General features: G+C 37.4%; 1 protein-coding gene across 4 annotated transcripts in view; it reads right to left on the bottom strand.

Moving 5' to 3' along the window:
* Positions 1 to 16,312, bottom strand: part of SMAD5 (SMAD family member 5) — a 46,349-nt gene that overhangs the window by 20,994 nt on the left and 9,043 nt on the right. For 3 of the 4 annotated variants that reach the window (XM_019740350.2, XM_074313547.1, XM_074313548.1), the window contains one exon: positions 8,245 to 8,816. In XM_019740350.2, coding sequence (XP_019595909.1) covers positions 8,245 to 8,647 — 403 coding nt within the window. In that variant the 5' untranslated portion in view covers positions 8,648 to 8,816. Of the gene's footprint in view, positions 1 to 8,244; positions 8,817 to 14,631; positions 14,651 to 16,312 lie in introns of those variants that run through there. The other variant, XM_074313549.1, reaches the window with a different exon arrangement.

The following is a 16,312-nucleotide window of genomic DNA, read 5'->3' as shown; positions in this document are numbered from 1 at the left end:
TAATACAGAGAATTTGATGCAATGAGAGTTCAAGAAAGTTGAGTACTTCCAACTAGCAAGGAGTCAAATAAAATATTGTAGAAAAGACAGTGTCTTAAAGAACTTAAGGAGGATATTTTTAACTTAAGGGTCTTAAAGAACTGGAGGATTTCACATGGGAGTGCTAGGGGTGGGAAGAATAGAGGAAGAGATGAGGAGATTCCAGGAGGGCAATAAGAGAAGATAGAACAGTTGGCCTCGGCACGGAACTAGGAGGTAAGACGAGAGAGTAAAGTTGAGTCAACTAGATGTCCTAAGAGCCTCCATGTTTCCAATTTCGAACATTTCCTGTTTCTCAGTTTGAGAGATCTCACATTTTACGCTCTTCAGTAGAGTTTTCCCTACTCAAAATGGTAACATTTCCTATACAGAAGTCTTCCACTCAAAATCTGTTCTCTAAACACGACCAGAAAGGAAATATACATAAGAAAGAGTAAACATTTTGAGAGATAGTTTTATAAGATAAACTTTATTCAAACATTCACTGTCTCTAAAGACCCAAGGGGTCAATCACAGTACAAATATCTGATTACTTTCCCCTATAGGAAACAGAAGCAAACCTGATTTCTTTAAACTCTTACTATACCAATTCATCTCTTTTACAACTTTCCTGTATTTGTCAATGTAAGTTCACTTCCCAAAAATCTCTGACTCCGACATCATTCAGCAGCAACAAAATCAATCTGTTTTTAAGTTGGCTATGTCATACTTCCCCTCAGAAGCAGGACGTACCTGAGAAATCAGAGGCTCCTTAAGTCAGCATTTGTACTTTTTGTCTCTTTTCATTTTATTGAACTAGTGCTGTAATTATGTGGTTAACATCTGATTGTAACTGTTTTGTTCTACTGTGTATTACCAATTGCTGTTCCCTCACAGAATGATGGGACAGCTGCCACTGGAGACTACGGAGGACATTAGACAGTACGAATGTCTATGTTTAACTGGCTAGCAATCTGAAAGACTTAGTTAAATAACTACTTAGGAATTCAATCCAGTAAGGATTTTTTTTTTTTTAAGGCAGAGTTGAAATCACTGATGTCTCTCATATGTTACCTATATGCTTTTCAGTAATTATTTTATTTTCATCCAAAATAATACATGGATAATTTAAATAGATGCTACATGAGATTATAACAAAATAGCAACCTTTTTTCTCTTTTTCTTTTTTGCCAAGGTTGAGATATTTATTTAAATAATTTTTTATGTTTCAATTACAGTTGACATACATTATTAGTTTCAGTTGTACAACATAGTGATTAGATATTTATATAACTTACAAAGTGATCACCCCAATTAATCTAGTACCCATCTGACACCATAGTTATTATAATATTACTGACTATATTCCCTATGCTATACTTTACATCCCCATGACTATTTTGTAACTACCAATTTGTACTTACAATCCCTTCCTCTTTTTCACCCAAGCCACCAAACCCCTCCCATCTGGCAACCAACAAAATGTTTTCTGTATCCATGAGTATGTTTCGTTTTGTTTCTTAGAGTCTACAATATAAGTGAAATCATATGGCATTCATCTTTCTCTGTCTGACTTATTTCACTTAGCTTAATACTCTCTAGGTCCTTCCATGTTGTTGGAGATGGCAAGATTTCATTCTTTTTTATGGCTGAGTAATGTTCCATTGTATACATGTACAATTTCTTTACCCATCCATCCATTGATGGACACTTGGGTTGCCTCCGTATCTTGTCTACTGTAAATAATGCTTCAATGAACACAGGGGTGCATATGTCTTTTTGAATTAGTATACTGGGTTTCACCAGATAAACACCCAGAAGTGGAATTACTGGGTCCTTTTTTGTCTCTTGTTATAACCTTTCTTTCAAAGTCTATTTTGGTTAGTACAAGTACTGCTACACCCGCTTTTTTTGTTTTGTTTCCATTTTCATGAAATATCTCTTTCCATCCCTTTATTTTCACTCCATGCATGTCTTTCAATCTGAAGTGAGTCTCTTGTACGCAGCATATGTAAGGGTATGTTTTCTTAACCATTCAGCCACCCTATGTTTTTTAATTGGAGCATTTAATCCATTTACATTTAAAGTAATTTTTAATATGGGATGGCCAGTTATCTCAGTTGGTTAGAACGTGGTGCTAATAACACCAAGGTTGCCGGTTCAATCCACACATGGGCCACTGTGAGCTGCACTCTCCTTATATAAATAAATAAATAAATAAATAAATAAATAAATAAATAAATAAAGTTTGATAGCTATGTAGTTTTGTTGCCACTTTATTATTCATTTTTTTACCTTTTTCTTCTTCTTAAAGAAGTGCGTTTAACATTTCTTGTAATTCTAATACTGGTTTGTTGGTGAACTCCTTTAGTTTTTTCTTGTCTGGGAATTTATCTATCCTTTGATTTTAAATGATAGCTTTGCTGGGTAATCTTGGTTGTAGGTCTTCGCTTTTCATCACATTGAATATTTTGAGCCAATGCCTTCTGGCTTGCAAAGTTTCTGTTGAAATCAGCTGACAGACTTCTGGGAGTTCCCTTGTAGGTAACTAACTGCTTTTCTCTTGCCTCTTTTAAGATTCTCTTTGTCTTTAACCTTTGGCATTTTAATTATGATGTGTCTTGGTGTGGGCCTCTTTGGGTTCATTTTGTTTGGGGCTCTCTGTGCTTACTGGGCTTATATGTCTATTTCCTTCACCACGTCAGGGAAGTTTACCATCATTATTTCTTCAAATAAGTTTTCAATTTCTTGCTCTCTCTCTATGATGCAAATGTTGGTACACTTGATGTTGTCCCACAGGCCCCTTAAACTCGCCTCATAATTTGGTTTCTTTTTTTCTTTCTGCTATTCTGATTGGGTGCTTTCTGCTGCTTTATCTTCCAAATTGCTGATTTGATCTTTTGCTTCATCTAATTTACTGTTGATTCCCTCCAATGTTTTCTTTAAGTCAGTTATTGTAGTCTTTATTTCTGACTGGTTCTTTTCCATGTTTTCTATCTCCATTTTTATCTTTCCCGTCTCTTTGTCGAAGTTCTTTCTGAGATTGCTGAGCACATTATAACCGATGTTTGGAACGCTAAGTCTGGTAGATTGCTCGCCTTCATTCTGTTTAGTTCTTTTTCTGGAGTTTTATTCTGTTCTTTCATTTGGGACATGTTTCTTTGTCTCCCCATTTTGGCTGCCTCCCTGTGTTTGTTTCTATGTATTAGGGAGGGCTGCTATGTCTTCCAGTCTTGGTGGAGTGGCCTTATGTAGCACGTGTGCTGTGGGTCCCAGTGGTGCGATCTCCCTGGTTACCTGAGCCGGTGTTCGAGATGTTTCTCTTGTGTGGATTGTGTGTGCCCTCATGTTGTAGCTGAGCTTTGGCTGCTGTTTGCACATCAATGGGGGGGACTGACCCTCAGGCTGACCGTTGTGAGGACTGGCTGTGACTACGTTGGAGAAGCTGTGGTGCAAGGGCTGACCCTACAGAACAGGATTCACTTTAGCAGGGTTCTGGTGCCTGCCCAGTCTGCCCTCTGGGTGTGGGAGGTGGTTTGTTGGTGCTCTGGTGTTGTCTGAAACTGATCACTGCGTGTGTTGGTTCTGGAGTCTCTTGGGAGGGTTTCTGGTGTAGGCCAAGGTCAGCTGCTGCCTGTGTCCCGCCTGGCCACTTGGTATGAGCTACAAAGTGATCTGCAGATGGTTCCCACTTGTGCTGGGCTCAGAGGTGCCTGGGAGAGGCTAAGCTGCGAACTGAGGCCCCTCTGCTGCTAGTGCCAGGCTTGGGGCTGCTCAGCAAGAGATACAGGCACGCTGAGGTCAGATGCTGCTTGTGTGGGGTTTGTGAATCTTTGAGAGATTTTATGGAAAGTCTTCAGCATGAGCCACGACAGGCCATTTGTATGGAAAAGCCACTGGAAGCAGCTGGAAGCAGTGGGGGTGGGCCCAACAATAAAAACTTTTAAGCCTCATTCCTTACTGCTTCCAGAGACAACAAATTTAAACTATTAGCCATTTCTTCTAATACTCTGTGCATGGCTAAATAATGTTATATTGCCATTACTGATTTGCCAAGACATTATTTGTAGACTTATTGTTATGGTAAATGAAGTACTTTTCTTATATCATTCTATCCTACTCCCTTGCCCCTTCCACACAATCAAGTTACATTAAAAATTTTTGGTTAAATCAATATCCAGTGTTTATATTATATATGAATATTATTATTGTTGAGCTAAGTATGTACTATGATTGTTTTTTCTTTAACAGTGCTTTTATTACCATTAATTATTGCCTGTTCCTTCATTTACTCAATCTTAAGTATTTACCACTAATATTTCCAGAAGTCCAACAGAACTGTCAAATTCCTAGCAATACTATTTTCCAGATGCCATCAGTAAACAAATTCATTGACTCCATTTTCCCCCTAGATCCTCTATATTTTTGCTAAAATCTAGACTGGTTGCTACATAAGTTCCCTACAAATCTGAAGTCCTTGGTCTTCCCTTCTCTTCTCTCCTATAGGATCTCATTTCCTGGACCTTATCCTCGATTAGCTTTCAAAGAAAGAGTATAAGGAAGAGAAATTTTGGGTCCTTACATATATGATAAGATCTTGCTTTTTGTTTATCTGCAGGCAGATTCCACAATAAACAACTTTTCCTCTCTGAATTTTGGGGACAATGCTTCATTTTCTTCTAAAATCCAGAATTGCATTGAGAAACACAATATTCCATTTCCAGTCCTTTGTATGTGTCCTGTCTTTTCTCTCTGGGAGCTTTCAGAATATTCATTTTATCTGTGATGTACTAAAATTTCATGTGTGGGTCTTTTTTTATCCCTTGTTCTGGTTACTCAGTCACTGGGCCTTTTCAATTTTCAGCTCTGGAAATTGTTCTAGTAGTATTTCTTTGGTAATTTTTTTTCTGCTATATTCCCCTATACTCTATTTCTAGGATTATTATATTAGAATGATATTTAACTTGAAATTTAATCTCAGCCAGTTAATGTTTTAATATAAGCACTTTTCATGCATTAACTCATCAAATCCTTATTAAAAAACTATGAGGCAGGCATTATTATTCCCATATTACAGATGAGGAAACTGAGTCACAGAATGATTAAGCAACTTGCCTGTGGTCACACTGGTAAAATCAGGATTCAAACCCAGAAAGTCTGGTTCTAGAACCCATTGTTAACCACTAAACAATACTGCCTGTGATATTAAACACTGGACCACCTGGGTTGGCCCTCCATTTTCCTTTTCTTTATCACTTTCCAACTATCTTCTATATTTTTAATTTTTTTTTTTGTAATACTTTCTGGCTCTACTATATATTAACAATGTGATCTTGTATAAGTTATACTTCCCTTTTAAGTCTTGGTTTCCTTATCTGTAAACTTATAGGATTTTAAATGTTAGCACCATTTTCTAACCCCATGAAGGAAATAATCTCATAGTGTTAGAAAAGTGCTCAACAAACGTTCATTACTATTAATATTACTGTTACTACTACGTTACCAACACCAGTACTATAAAATGATTCATCCTGTATCACAGATGCTTGACAACTTGCTTAGGCATACCAGAGCTACGCCCCAGTCTTTTCTATAGAACGAAGCATAGCTGAGAAAAATGGGTTACAAAAAATAAGACATTTCTATTGGCAGATTACAACTCACACCATGGCTATGGGGGAATACACTAAATTCCTAGACTTTCTTTTCAGCAACTCCTAGTAAATATCAAGCTTGAGAATTTTTGAGACTACACTGCTCTATTAAATCCTCACATCTTCTTTTCCTTATCAATTCCTTCAGGCTACATTGCTTCCTTACATTCAATAAGAAATTGAGAATCACTTCAAATACCAATTGGCAGCTCTAAAGCCTTTAAAGTAAACTTTCCCTGACAGTACCATCACTGCGATTCTTTTTGCTGGGCTCCACATCCAATGTTATTTTCATAGCCTTTTCACCGTACTGGGTTTATGGTAGCTCCACACGAAATCCAGCATGGCACAGACTCTAAGGTGGCCACCATGATTCCCACTTCTGGGTATTCATCCTTGAGAATTCCCCTCCCTTTGAGTGTATTATCTGTGTCTTGCTTCTACCCAATGGACTATGGCAAAGGTGACAGGATATATGTGATGACATTCCATAAGAATATAATGCCTTCTCTCCTACTAGCTTTGAAGAAGTAAGCTGCCATGAATGTGAAGGTCATTTGGCAAGTAAATAAAGGCAGCCTCCAACTGACAATTAGCAAGAGTCCAACAGCCTGCAAGGAACTGAATCCTGTCAACAATCATGAGCTGGGAAGCAGATCCCTCCCCAAGTGAGCCTCAGATGAGACCTAAGCCCTGACCAACACTTTCATTACAGCCTTACAAAGGACCCAATAAGCTGTGTCTGGATTCCTGACCCACAGAAACTACGAGATAATAAATGTGTGTTAAGCCACTTAGCTTGTGATAATTTGTTATGCAGCAATAGATAACTAATGCACCCAGATAGTATCTCAGCTTATACAATTCATTCATTACAAAATAATGTTTAATGAGCACCACCTGCCACGTATCAGGCACTTAGGGGATACAGTACAGAATGAAACAGAGGAAGTCCTGCTCACATCAGTCAATAACATAAATATCTAACAGTGTCAAGTAATGATGGGGGTATTTGAGCATGGACTGAACGGAGAAAATGTGCCTTTCATGAAAAGACCATGGGGATGAGCACTCTAAGTAGAGAAAATAGCAAGAAACAAACCTAGACGCTGGAATATGGCAATTCCAAGGAACAGAGGAAACTTGGTAAGTCACGTAGGGTTGTATAGAAATCTGTTCTAAGTGTGACAGAAAGACTTTAAAGTGTTTTGAGCAGGGACTGACATGATTTGATATACATTTTCTAAGTATCACTCTGGCTGCTGTGTAGAAAACAGAATGAGCTAGAGTGAGAGAAGAGGCAGAGAGACCAACCAGAAGAATACTGGAGGTGAAAGATGACGATGTTCTATACGAGGAGTGGTGTTAGAGATGGTACGAGATGGTATTGTCAAGATATATTCTGAAGGCACAGCAAACAGCATTTGCTCGTAGCTCATACAGGACTTGAGAGAGAGAGAAATAAAGATGACTTCTAGGTCGCAATTAATGAATGTGGGAGCCATTTACTTCGATAGGAAAACCTGGAGGGAAAAAAATGACCTGGTAGGAAAAAATCTAAAGTTCTATTTGGATATGTTAAATCTGGTATGTGTAGTAGATATTCAAGCAGAGATATCAAGTAGTCAACTGGATATAGAAGTCTAAATCTCAAAGGAAAAGCGAGTCTGGAGTTCAAAATGTGAGCATGAGCTTACAGATGGTTTTAAGACATGTGACAGCATGAGAGCGTGTAAAGGAAAAATATAGATGGAGAGATTGTCCAGGGTCTGATTCCTGTGAAAACAGGAAAATAAGCCAACAAAGAGGCTAAGCAAAAACAGCAAGTGAGGTAGGAGAACCAGGAGAGTAGTGTCTCAGAAGCCAATAAAGAAAAATTCTGAGTGGGAGGGAAGGAGAACAACTGTATCAAATGATGCTGGGAGGGCAAGTAAGGTGAGGACTGAGAATGACCCCTCTACCTGTAAGAAGGTAGTCACTAGTGATGGTGAAAAGTCAAATGGTGGAGGAAAGGAAGACTAATAGGAGGGGTGTCAAGAAAGAAGGGAAGGAAAGTAATGTGAAGACGATAAAAATGGAGATTCCTAGAAAAGAACTAGAGGAAACAGGGCAGAAGATTGGGGGCATGGAGGTATAAATGAGATCAAGACAGAAATTCTTTCTTAACTTTCATTTGAGAAATTCGTAGTATTATGACACGCTTGCAGGCTGTCAGAAATAGTCTAATAGAGAGGGGAAATATAATGCTGAGGAAAGGGGTGATAACTGTGGAACAAAGTTCTTGAAGAGACAAAAAGGAGTGGGCGTGGAGCTCAGGTCGTAGGTACAACAGACAGGTTACCCACAGGACTGGCAGACTGTACATCTCACTTGGGTGAATCAGAATTAGCCACTTGGGAGCTGTAGCATCTACATATAAAAAGCTAAATTCAAAATCCAGTATTCCTTCCAAAACTAAAGTCTTTAAGAAGGAAACACGAGGCTAATATAACCCTTTAACTGCTAAAGCCAGTTAAATGCAAATCAGGAAGAGAGACGTTTTTCTGATTCTTCTCAAGGGAGTAAAACCTACCTGGACTCTCCACTCTCTTATAGTGGTATGGGTTGATACAAACTTCTTTTTGCTTAGATCCAAAAGGAAATTCACAAATATCCAATGGTTTTAGCTCATGATGACTCTGCAAATCAGGCCAGCGCCAAACACGACAATATATAACGTGGGGTAAGCCTTTTCTGTGAGAAACCTGCAGGCGTCCATCTAAAGATCTGGGAATAGTGACACATTTGCTCGGCTGTCCCGGACTGCTCAAGGCTTTCTCCAGTTCCTCCATGGCACCCTTTTTCTTTTTCAGCTTTTTCACCAAAGCATCGACTGCCTTTTCTGCCCATTTCTCCTCTTCATCCCCTTGCTTCCAGCCCAACAATCGCTTTACTGCTGGACTAGTAAAAGAAAACAAGCTGGCCATTGACGTCATTTGATATAAATCTTCAGAGACCTTCCTGCAACTCAAAGTCAGTGGCTACTGAAAGAACAGATCACAGGTGAAAAGTCATATACACGTCCTAAGCAGACGCTCCAATTAAAAAGGGAGGAGTGACATTTATCTTCATAAGTGCCATAAGCTTCTTTCATTGGTTCAAGTCCTGAAAGAGAAAGGGGGAAAAGGATAAGATACCTCATTTAAATGAATGCAATTAACATACACTTAAATCAATATAATTGAAAATTATGTTATTTTTAAATAAGAGCAGAAAATCATTACAAAGTAAAACAAAACCTAAGTCTAGAAAGAAAAATTGTCTCTAAAGTCCTATGACCACTCAATTCCTTGTTCAGATGAACAAATAACTCAGTGGCAATGCCAAATGCTAACAGGAAGCCCCCAAATAGCCTTCTAAAGATTGTGAAATATTTTCTTCTTCATTGAAACCCATGTTACATGCTATGTCTGTTCATGCTAATTCTAAACATATGTCCTGATCTGAACAAAAGTCTTAGAACTCTAGCTCTTCCCTAAGGCCATTATTCTTTTTAAAATGTTTCACAGACTTACAAGGTTTGGGCAAAAGCCATGGTCTTATTCAAGTCACATTAGATGCAAATTTTATTAAACGTGGTCATAAGATAAAATGTACCAAACCCTCAAATAAATCATAACACACATTAAGGGCCAGAAAAATGGGATGTATCTATTTTTAAAACTAAGAATGCTGACTAGATTTAAAGAGAGTAAATTCAAAGTTTAACCCAAAAAGACAGTTTATAACTTTATAATTCTATTGCCTTCTGGGATATTTTAAGCATGTTAAGTTAACAAACCTGCTCCAGACAAACCACGACTCTGCACGTCAAGAAGCTCCTGGAGCCCACAAGAGGAAACGATGTGCAGCGGCGCTGCACTGATAAGAGGGGTGCAATCCCCTGTGGTGACTACACAGCCAGCTACAGACAATGAGCAGCTAGTGAAGTAGCAGAAGTCATGTTTGGACACAGGATGTCAGTAATAAAAGATGCTTCCTTTCTTGTGCCTAAAATTGCCAAATAATGCTGCAGCTCTGCCTTTGACAAATTCTGACATGAGGACTATTCTGGATTGGGGTACCTCTTCCCAGAAAAGAATACATGGGGCTCAGTTAAAAGCCAGGTATAAACATAAAGTAAAATAAGACTGAATTAAACTCAACAAATAATTACTGATTGCTTTTTATGTGCCACCTACTATAAACAGTCATGATGGTGCTTAAAAAAATAAAATTAAAAAGGTCATACCAAATAGGTTTCATCTTAAGAGCCAACTGATTCATTCATTCAACATATACTTACTGACAGCCTACTAAGTGCCAGGCACTGTTCGAGGTACTGAGCAACCTGTAGTGAGTATCTAGACTGTATGCTGGAACCATGGGAAAGGGTGCAGGAAAGGGAAAGCACACTCCTTATGTATGGATGGACATGTCCAAACCTCCACAGGATCATTTTTTGCCAGTAGGCAAAACTGGCTACATTAAATTACAGATAAATAACAAGAGGATGAAAGCACATTTTTCGTTAATAGGTCACAGACTATAAAGTGTCATGTGCTAAACAAACTGTAAGAAGGGCTGACCTCAGTTGTAGCTACATCAAGGACAGGATAAAAGCCATTTGGGTCAGAAAGTAAAGGCATAATTTGCTTGCCTGAGACAAAAAGGGAAATTTCAAAGACAAAGGGATATAAACAAAAAAATATCCTAGGAAAGAGGGGAGATAGGCCTGGCTGACTGAGATCTTATTCAGTACTACTGGAATATAATGGAAGCTAGACAGGGTAGCACATGTGCCAAGGAGAGAGCGTGCAGGAGCGAAGGAGAGATACCTAGAGGAAGGGGAGACAAAAGGAGAGGAGCTTAAAGACCCGATACTAGATTAGTAGTTCACCACTAAAAAGTGCTTAATAAATGCTAACTACTAATCTCATATCATCATCATCATCAAATACTAACCATATTATGTACTAAAGAGAAAAAAAGGAAAAGTTACTAGTGTATGTTAACACAAAACAAAGGCTACATACTAAATTCCTCACTGCAGTTACCTCTGGGAAGAGGCATGGAGTGGGGCAGAGGCAACAGAGAAGGGTCCTGATTTGCTCTACAGACTTCTGTATTGTTTTAACCTTTTGGCAAAGGGAATCTACTAATGCATTACTTACTTAATGTTAAAATAAAACTAGGAGATAATCTAAAACAAATTTTGATGAATAGAATGGAGTTAAGAGTGCTGGAAGAAAAAGCAGGCGAAACTAATGCATGCTATTAAAAATTAGGATGGTGGTTATTCTTTGAAGGGAACGGTTAAGGGTATTAACTAGAGGGGAACCTGAGGGTTTCTGCCATCCTGGTAAAGTTCTGCTTCTCCCTCTGGGTGATTAAATGGGAGTGTTCAATTTGTGAAAATTTGGCTGGCTGGATAGTTAAGATGTAAACACTTTTCTGTATGATTTAAAATTATTTTCTTGATGTATAAAAAGTGTACAGTGGTCAGTTTCCTTTCCATTTTTCTCCCCATCACCAGTTTCCCTTCTCACGAGTAATCCCTTTATTTTCTTTTATGGCCTTCCAGAGAATTTTTACACAAATACAAGCAAATACAAATACATATATGTGTGTATACACACACACAAACACACACACACACATACACACACACACACAATCTTTTTTTTTTTTTTTTACATAAATATTGGTATACTAAAAAGAAAAAAGTCAGGTACAGAGAAACGCACAAACAACGCATCTTCAAGGTCCTTCCATATCAATATAGAAAGAGCGTCCATACTCTTTTCTACTGCACAGAATTCCACTGTAAAAGTAATCTTAAAAGTACATCAAACCAAGTCATTCCTCAGCCAGTGGCTTCCTATTGCACTCAATATCCAAATTCCCTAACACTGCTTTACAGGACCTACACGTTCTGGCCTTTGGCTTCTCCTCCAAACTCACTTCTTACCATTCCCCTAACTTTGCACTTCACTACACTTGACTTCTTTCCATTTCTCAAGGGCTCCAAGGTCACTTCTACTTCAAGGCCTTTGCATTTATGTTCCCGGCCCTGGCATTCTCTTCTCCCAAATCTTAACCTGACTTACTTTCTCAATTAATTCAGCTGCTCAAATGTCACTTCCTGAAAAAGAACCTTCCCTTCCCTGAACTGTTTATTTAAAATAGCATACATCCCATTCCTACCTCATTTGCTATGCCCTGATCCTGCTCAGTTTTCTTTCATGGCATTTACCCTAACGTGATATTACCTTATAAATTTTATTTACTTATTACATGTCTCCCCCACTGACATGTTAGTAGGCAGGCAGCCTCATCTTCCTTACTCACCACAGTATCCCCTTGGACCTAGAACAGGGCCTAGTTATTAAATGAGTAGCTGAATAGTGAATTTTTTAAAAAGCGACTTGCAAAAATATACATACCTTTATAAAAACTGTATAAAATTTAAACAAAAAATGTTATTTATGCAGATACACATATATGGTAAGATAAAATTATGCACAGAAATGAAACATGCCAACCTCAGGATGCTGAATACTGACTGGGTTGGTAGTAGTGAAAGAAGGACATAGAATGGAAAGGATTTAGCTATGTTTCTTTTAAAACTAGATCTGAAGAAAATTTGGGAAGTCATCAGATGTTATTTTCTCTAGTTTTATGTGTGTGTAAATACTACATAACAAAAAATTCACTACTTTTAATTTTTAAAAATCAGTATAATGAAAACAGAAGAGGATCCGACTCTGTCCTTTAAGGTATCCAACCATGACCAGGTATCACTCTAAGCCTATTAACTTTTCTGGAAAGTAGGGATAATGGTCCCTAAGTCACTGAAATGCTGAAGTAATAAAAAGGTGTGTGTGTGTATACATGAGAAATAATTAGCACACAAACATAACAGATGCTTTATAAACTGAAAAGTGCTACTCGAACATGAATTATGGTCCTTAGTATTCAGAGGAAAAAGAGTCAAGACTTCAAAGGCTGGTTGGATCTAGGTCCAATCTACAGCACACTACCACTGCATCACCACGCACCCTTTCTGATCCAGCTCAAGGGCCTGCATCTCTGCCCATCTGTGCCTTCCAAGAGAAATCTCAGTCACCTTTAATGATGAGCTCAAATCCATCCCCTTTTGTAAAGAATTCCTTAATGACCCCACCCTAAAGAGGCTATGGTCATTGAATATTTATTATAATTAATCACTAATATAAGGTGTTGATAAAAAACCTATCTTAACTTCCCAAATGGAGCACAAAATCCTCAGAGGAAGAAGTCTTTAGCACCTGGCACTTACCATGTACGTACCATATACTAAGGGTGGATATACTGAATGGTCATTGATTTTTCTATCAACTATACCTTGAAATTAAAGATAATTTCACATTTTAACCCCAGGTGAGTAAGATCATTATAATTCCATTAACAGAATTAAGGACACTGAGAAAGTGGCTTAGTAGGGGAGAAGGTTAGCTCTACTAGAAAAGGGTAATGACTAGATATATAAGTTCAGCAAGGAAAAGATGAGAAACAAACTTAAGATTTTTGCAAAGAACTGAAAAAATAGGTTTTCAACAGAATGAAAAGAGCAGCAAGTACACACCTGAATATTAAGAACATTCACTGGTAGGAAAAAGGAGAGTTACCGATAAAGTATTGCTAAAACGAAGAGCTTAGAACTGAATGCAATGGTATTGTGGAAGATTAAACACAAGGGGGAGAGTTTAAAGAGAATGTGAACAAAGAAAAGGCCAATGACACTGGCGAATGGAGATGTTTATTAGTTAAGATTTCAAGAGACTGGCTTTATAAAGAATAAGGAGTGACATATTCCAAAATCTAAGACTCAATATTCGTGTTTTCTTAAAAATAACACTTGGAAAGGAGCAGGGACAAACCTTACACTCAACTCTTTAAATATGGTATGATTAAATTTTCAAACATATTTAATGAAATTCTTTCTAAAAATGTTGTGTAATTTTCCAAACTACGGAAGTGATATGTGCAAAGTAATCCAAGTACTCGTTATCTAAGTCTCAACTTAAAAAAGGGAACAAAACGCGTCACAAAAATTCACTAGTGAATAAGCAAAAGACCAGCAGCACTATAAGTTATCAAAGAAATTTTTAAAAAGGGAAAGAGTAAAATATCACTCTCTATCTACCAGAATAGCTAAACTTAAAGAATAAAAAGAATAAGTGTTCATGACAATATAGAACAACTGGAACTCTTATATATTGCTAGTAGGAATATAAATTAACCCAACCACTTTGGAAAATTGTTTGACAATATCCACTAATGCCAAACGTAAGTTCTTATGACCAAGCAATTCCATTCCTAAAAAACATGGATGAAGCTCATAGATATAATACTCAAGAAGTCAGATTCAAAAGATGACACATTATATCATTCTACCTATATGACATTTAAAAACAGGCAAAACTAACTTATGGCATCAGAGGCAAGAATGTTACTAAGAGAGAATGAGAGACGCTTCTGGGGATTTAGAAATTTTCTATATCTTGATTTGGGTGATAACATAGATGTACACATATGTAAAAGTTCATTCAGCTATGCACATAAGATTTGTACACTTTACTACAACATATACTTCAATATAAAAAATCTTTTAAAATAAATTAGCTAGTGAACTGATCACCTATACATTTAGTTCCCATTCACTAGCATTTCCCTCATCATAATGGTTTATAAGCTACAAGTGAAACTGCAAATTTGTAAAAACTGTTAAGATTTCACAGTTAAATGATGGCAACATTAAAATGATGGCAAACAATGTAGGGTCTGGGATTTAATTTTACCCGATTGCTCTACAGGCAAATAAGTTAGTTACTGTTTCACAGATACTGACAAAGGACATGAGACTCCTGGGTCAGAGACAAAGGACTTCATTACTCACGGCACAGCAAGCAGCCTAAGCATCAGATGTGCGGTTTCTTTTGCCTCCAAGACCCATGGGAGTGATGCAATGTGGCACGCCCAGATGGATGGCACTCCTGCAGTGGGTCAGCACTGGTGAGGAACGCTGAGCTTCCGGAATTTACCATTTGTAGTAATCAATAAGTAAGGTTATTGTTTGTGAAGAAAAAAAATAACTTGACTGTCAAAGGATTAACAGAGGTCCTTGGGAAAGTCAGTATGTATTTTTCACGGATATTTTCGGGGAAAAAAAATTAAAATCCTCTTAATGTTAGTACCACAAATGTCAAACATGAAGGATGCTATATCATGCTACTAAATTATTTTGTGAGAAAAATTAGCCTATCCACTTACACTTGATTCATTCTTTGTTCATTATAAGAATTAGTGCATGTTTACAATTATAACCTACTGTTTTTCCAAATTTTTAATTATTCAAGATAAAGTCCCAATCCAACCTTTTAGTCACAACTTAGTATGAAATACTGGCCTGCATTTTAAGAGGTTGCATTTGAAATGGGCTTTTTCCTCAACCAATTACCATTAGTTTATGAAGACCTAACTATAACATGGGTTCTCCTGGATGACTTAGTTATCATGAACCTCTCTTACTGTGCTGTGCTGGAAATCCTCTACAGAAAACGTGGGCCAGGGGCTGCATTGCTACTGCCTGAACAGATCAAAGTGCATGAATGAGCTCGAAAAGTTACTTATAGAGGGAGACTTTTGGACACCTGACTTTCTTAAAAGAATATAGCTATTACAAGATTTCACAACAGCTTCCTATCTACAAACTCATCTGCTAAAGCAAAGATAATAACATTCTTTGATGATGATGAGACCACTAACATTTATTGAATATTCATCACGCCAAGCACTGTTAAGGACCTTATGTTTATAGACCGAAAACCAGTCAAATCTCAAAACAGCTATATGAGGTAAATTCCATTATTCTCATTTTAACAGATGAAAAAACAGGCAAAGAGAAATTAAATGTAATTTGCTTATTTACAGATAGGAAGAAATAAAGCCAGGGATCCCCTGGCAGCCCAGCTCCACTTCTAACCTGTACATACCACCTCCTAAAAAGAAAGGCTTCCGTCAAGGAATTTTCTTTCCTCAAAGATCTCTATTGTTTTTCATATCTCTTTGACTTCTCCAAAACATTCAAATCATTATACGTTATCAAAAAATAAGATTATATAGTTTCAGAGACCAAGGATAATCCAGTTCAATGTGCTCATTTTCAATTTGATTTTTTTTATTTATACTTAACACATCTCATCAACTTCTTTATCTCCTGTAACTCACTCTTCTCTCAGTTGAGCTAAGTCAGTCAGTAGGCATGGAATGACTATGTCACGTTTATAACAACTAGTATATAAAAGTTTACCCTTATTATGGCAGCCTTTTCTTTTGCAGTTACAAAGCTCCAATTAGCATTAAGATTTTGTGTCACATTTATCACTAGAACATACTTATCTCAGAAACGAGACAATGCAGTACTTTTTTAAAAACTTTTTTTCCTAAATATAAAATTTCTAATTATAAAATGTGCTTAACCACAATCACTTCATTAACATTTGGTATACTTATTTCCTTACATTTTCTTCTCTGCATGTATATAGTCTCCGCCACCCCACCCCCCCAGGCCACAATTG

The sequence above is a fragment of the Rhinolophus sinicus genome, linkage group LG10 (genome assembly GCF_036562045.2).
Source record: "Rhinolophus sinicus isolate RSC01 linkage group LG10, ASM3656204v1, whole genome shotgun sequence".
NCBI classification, from domain to species: Eukaryota; Metazoa; Chordata; class Mammalia; order Chiroptera; family Rhinolophidae; genus Rhinolophus; species Rhinolophus sinicus.
Note: the sequence above shows the minus strand (reverse complement) of the source record. Positions and strands in the feature narration are given on the sequence as shown.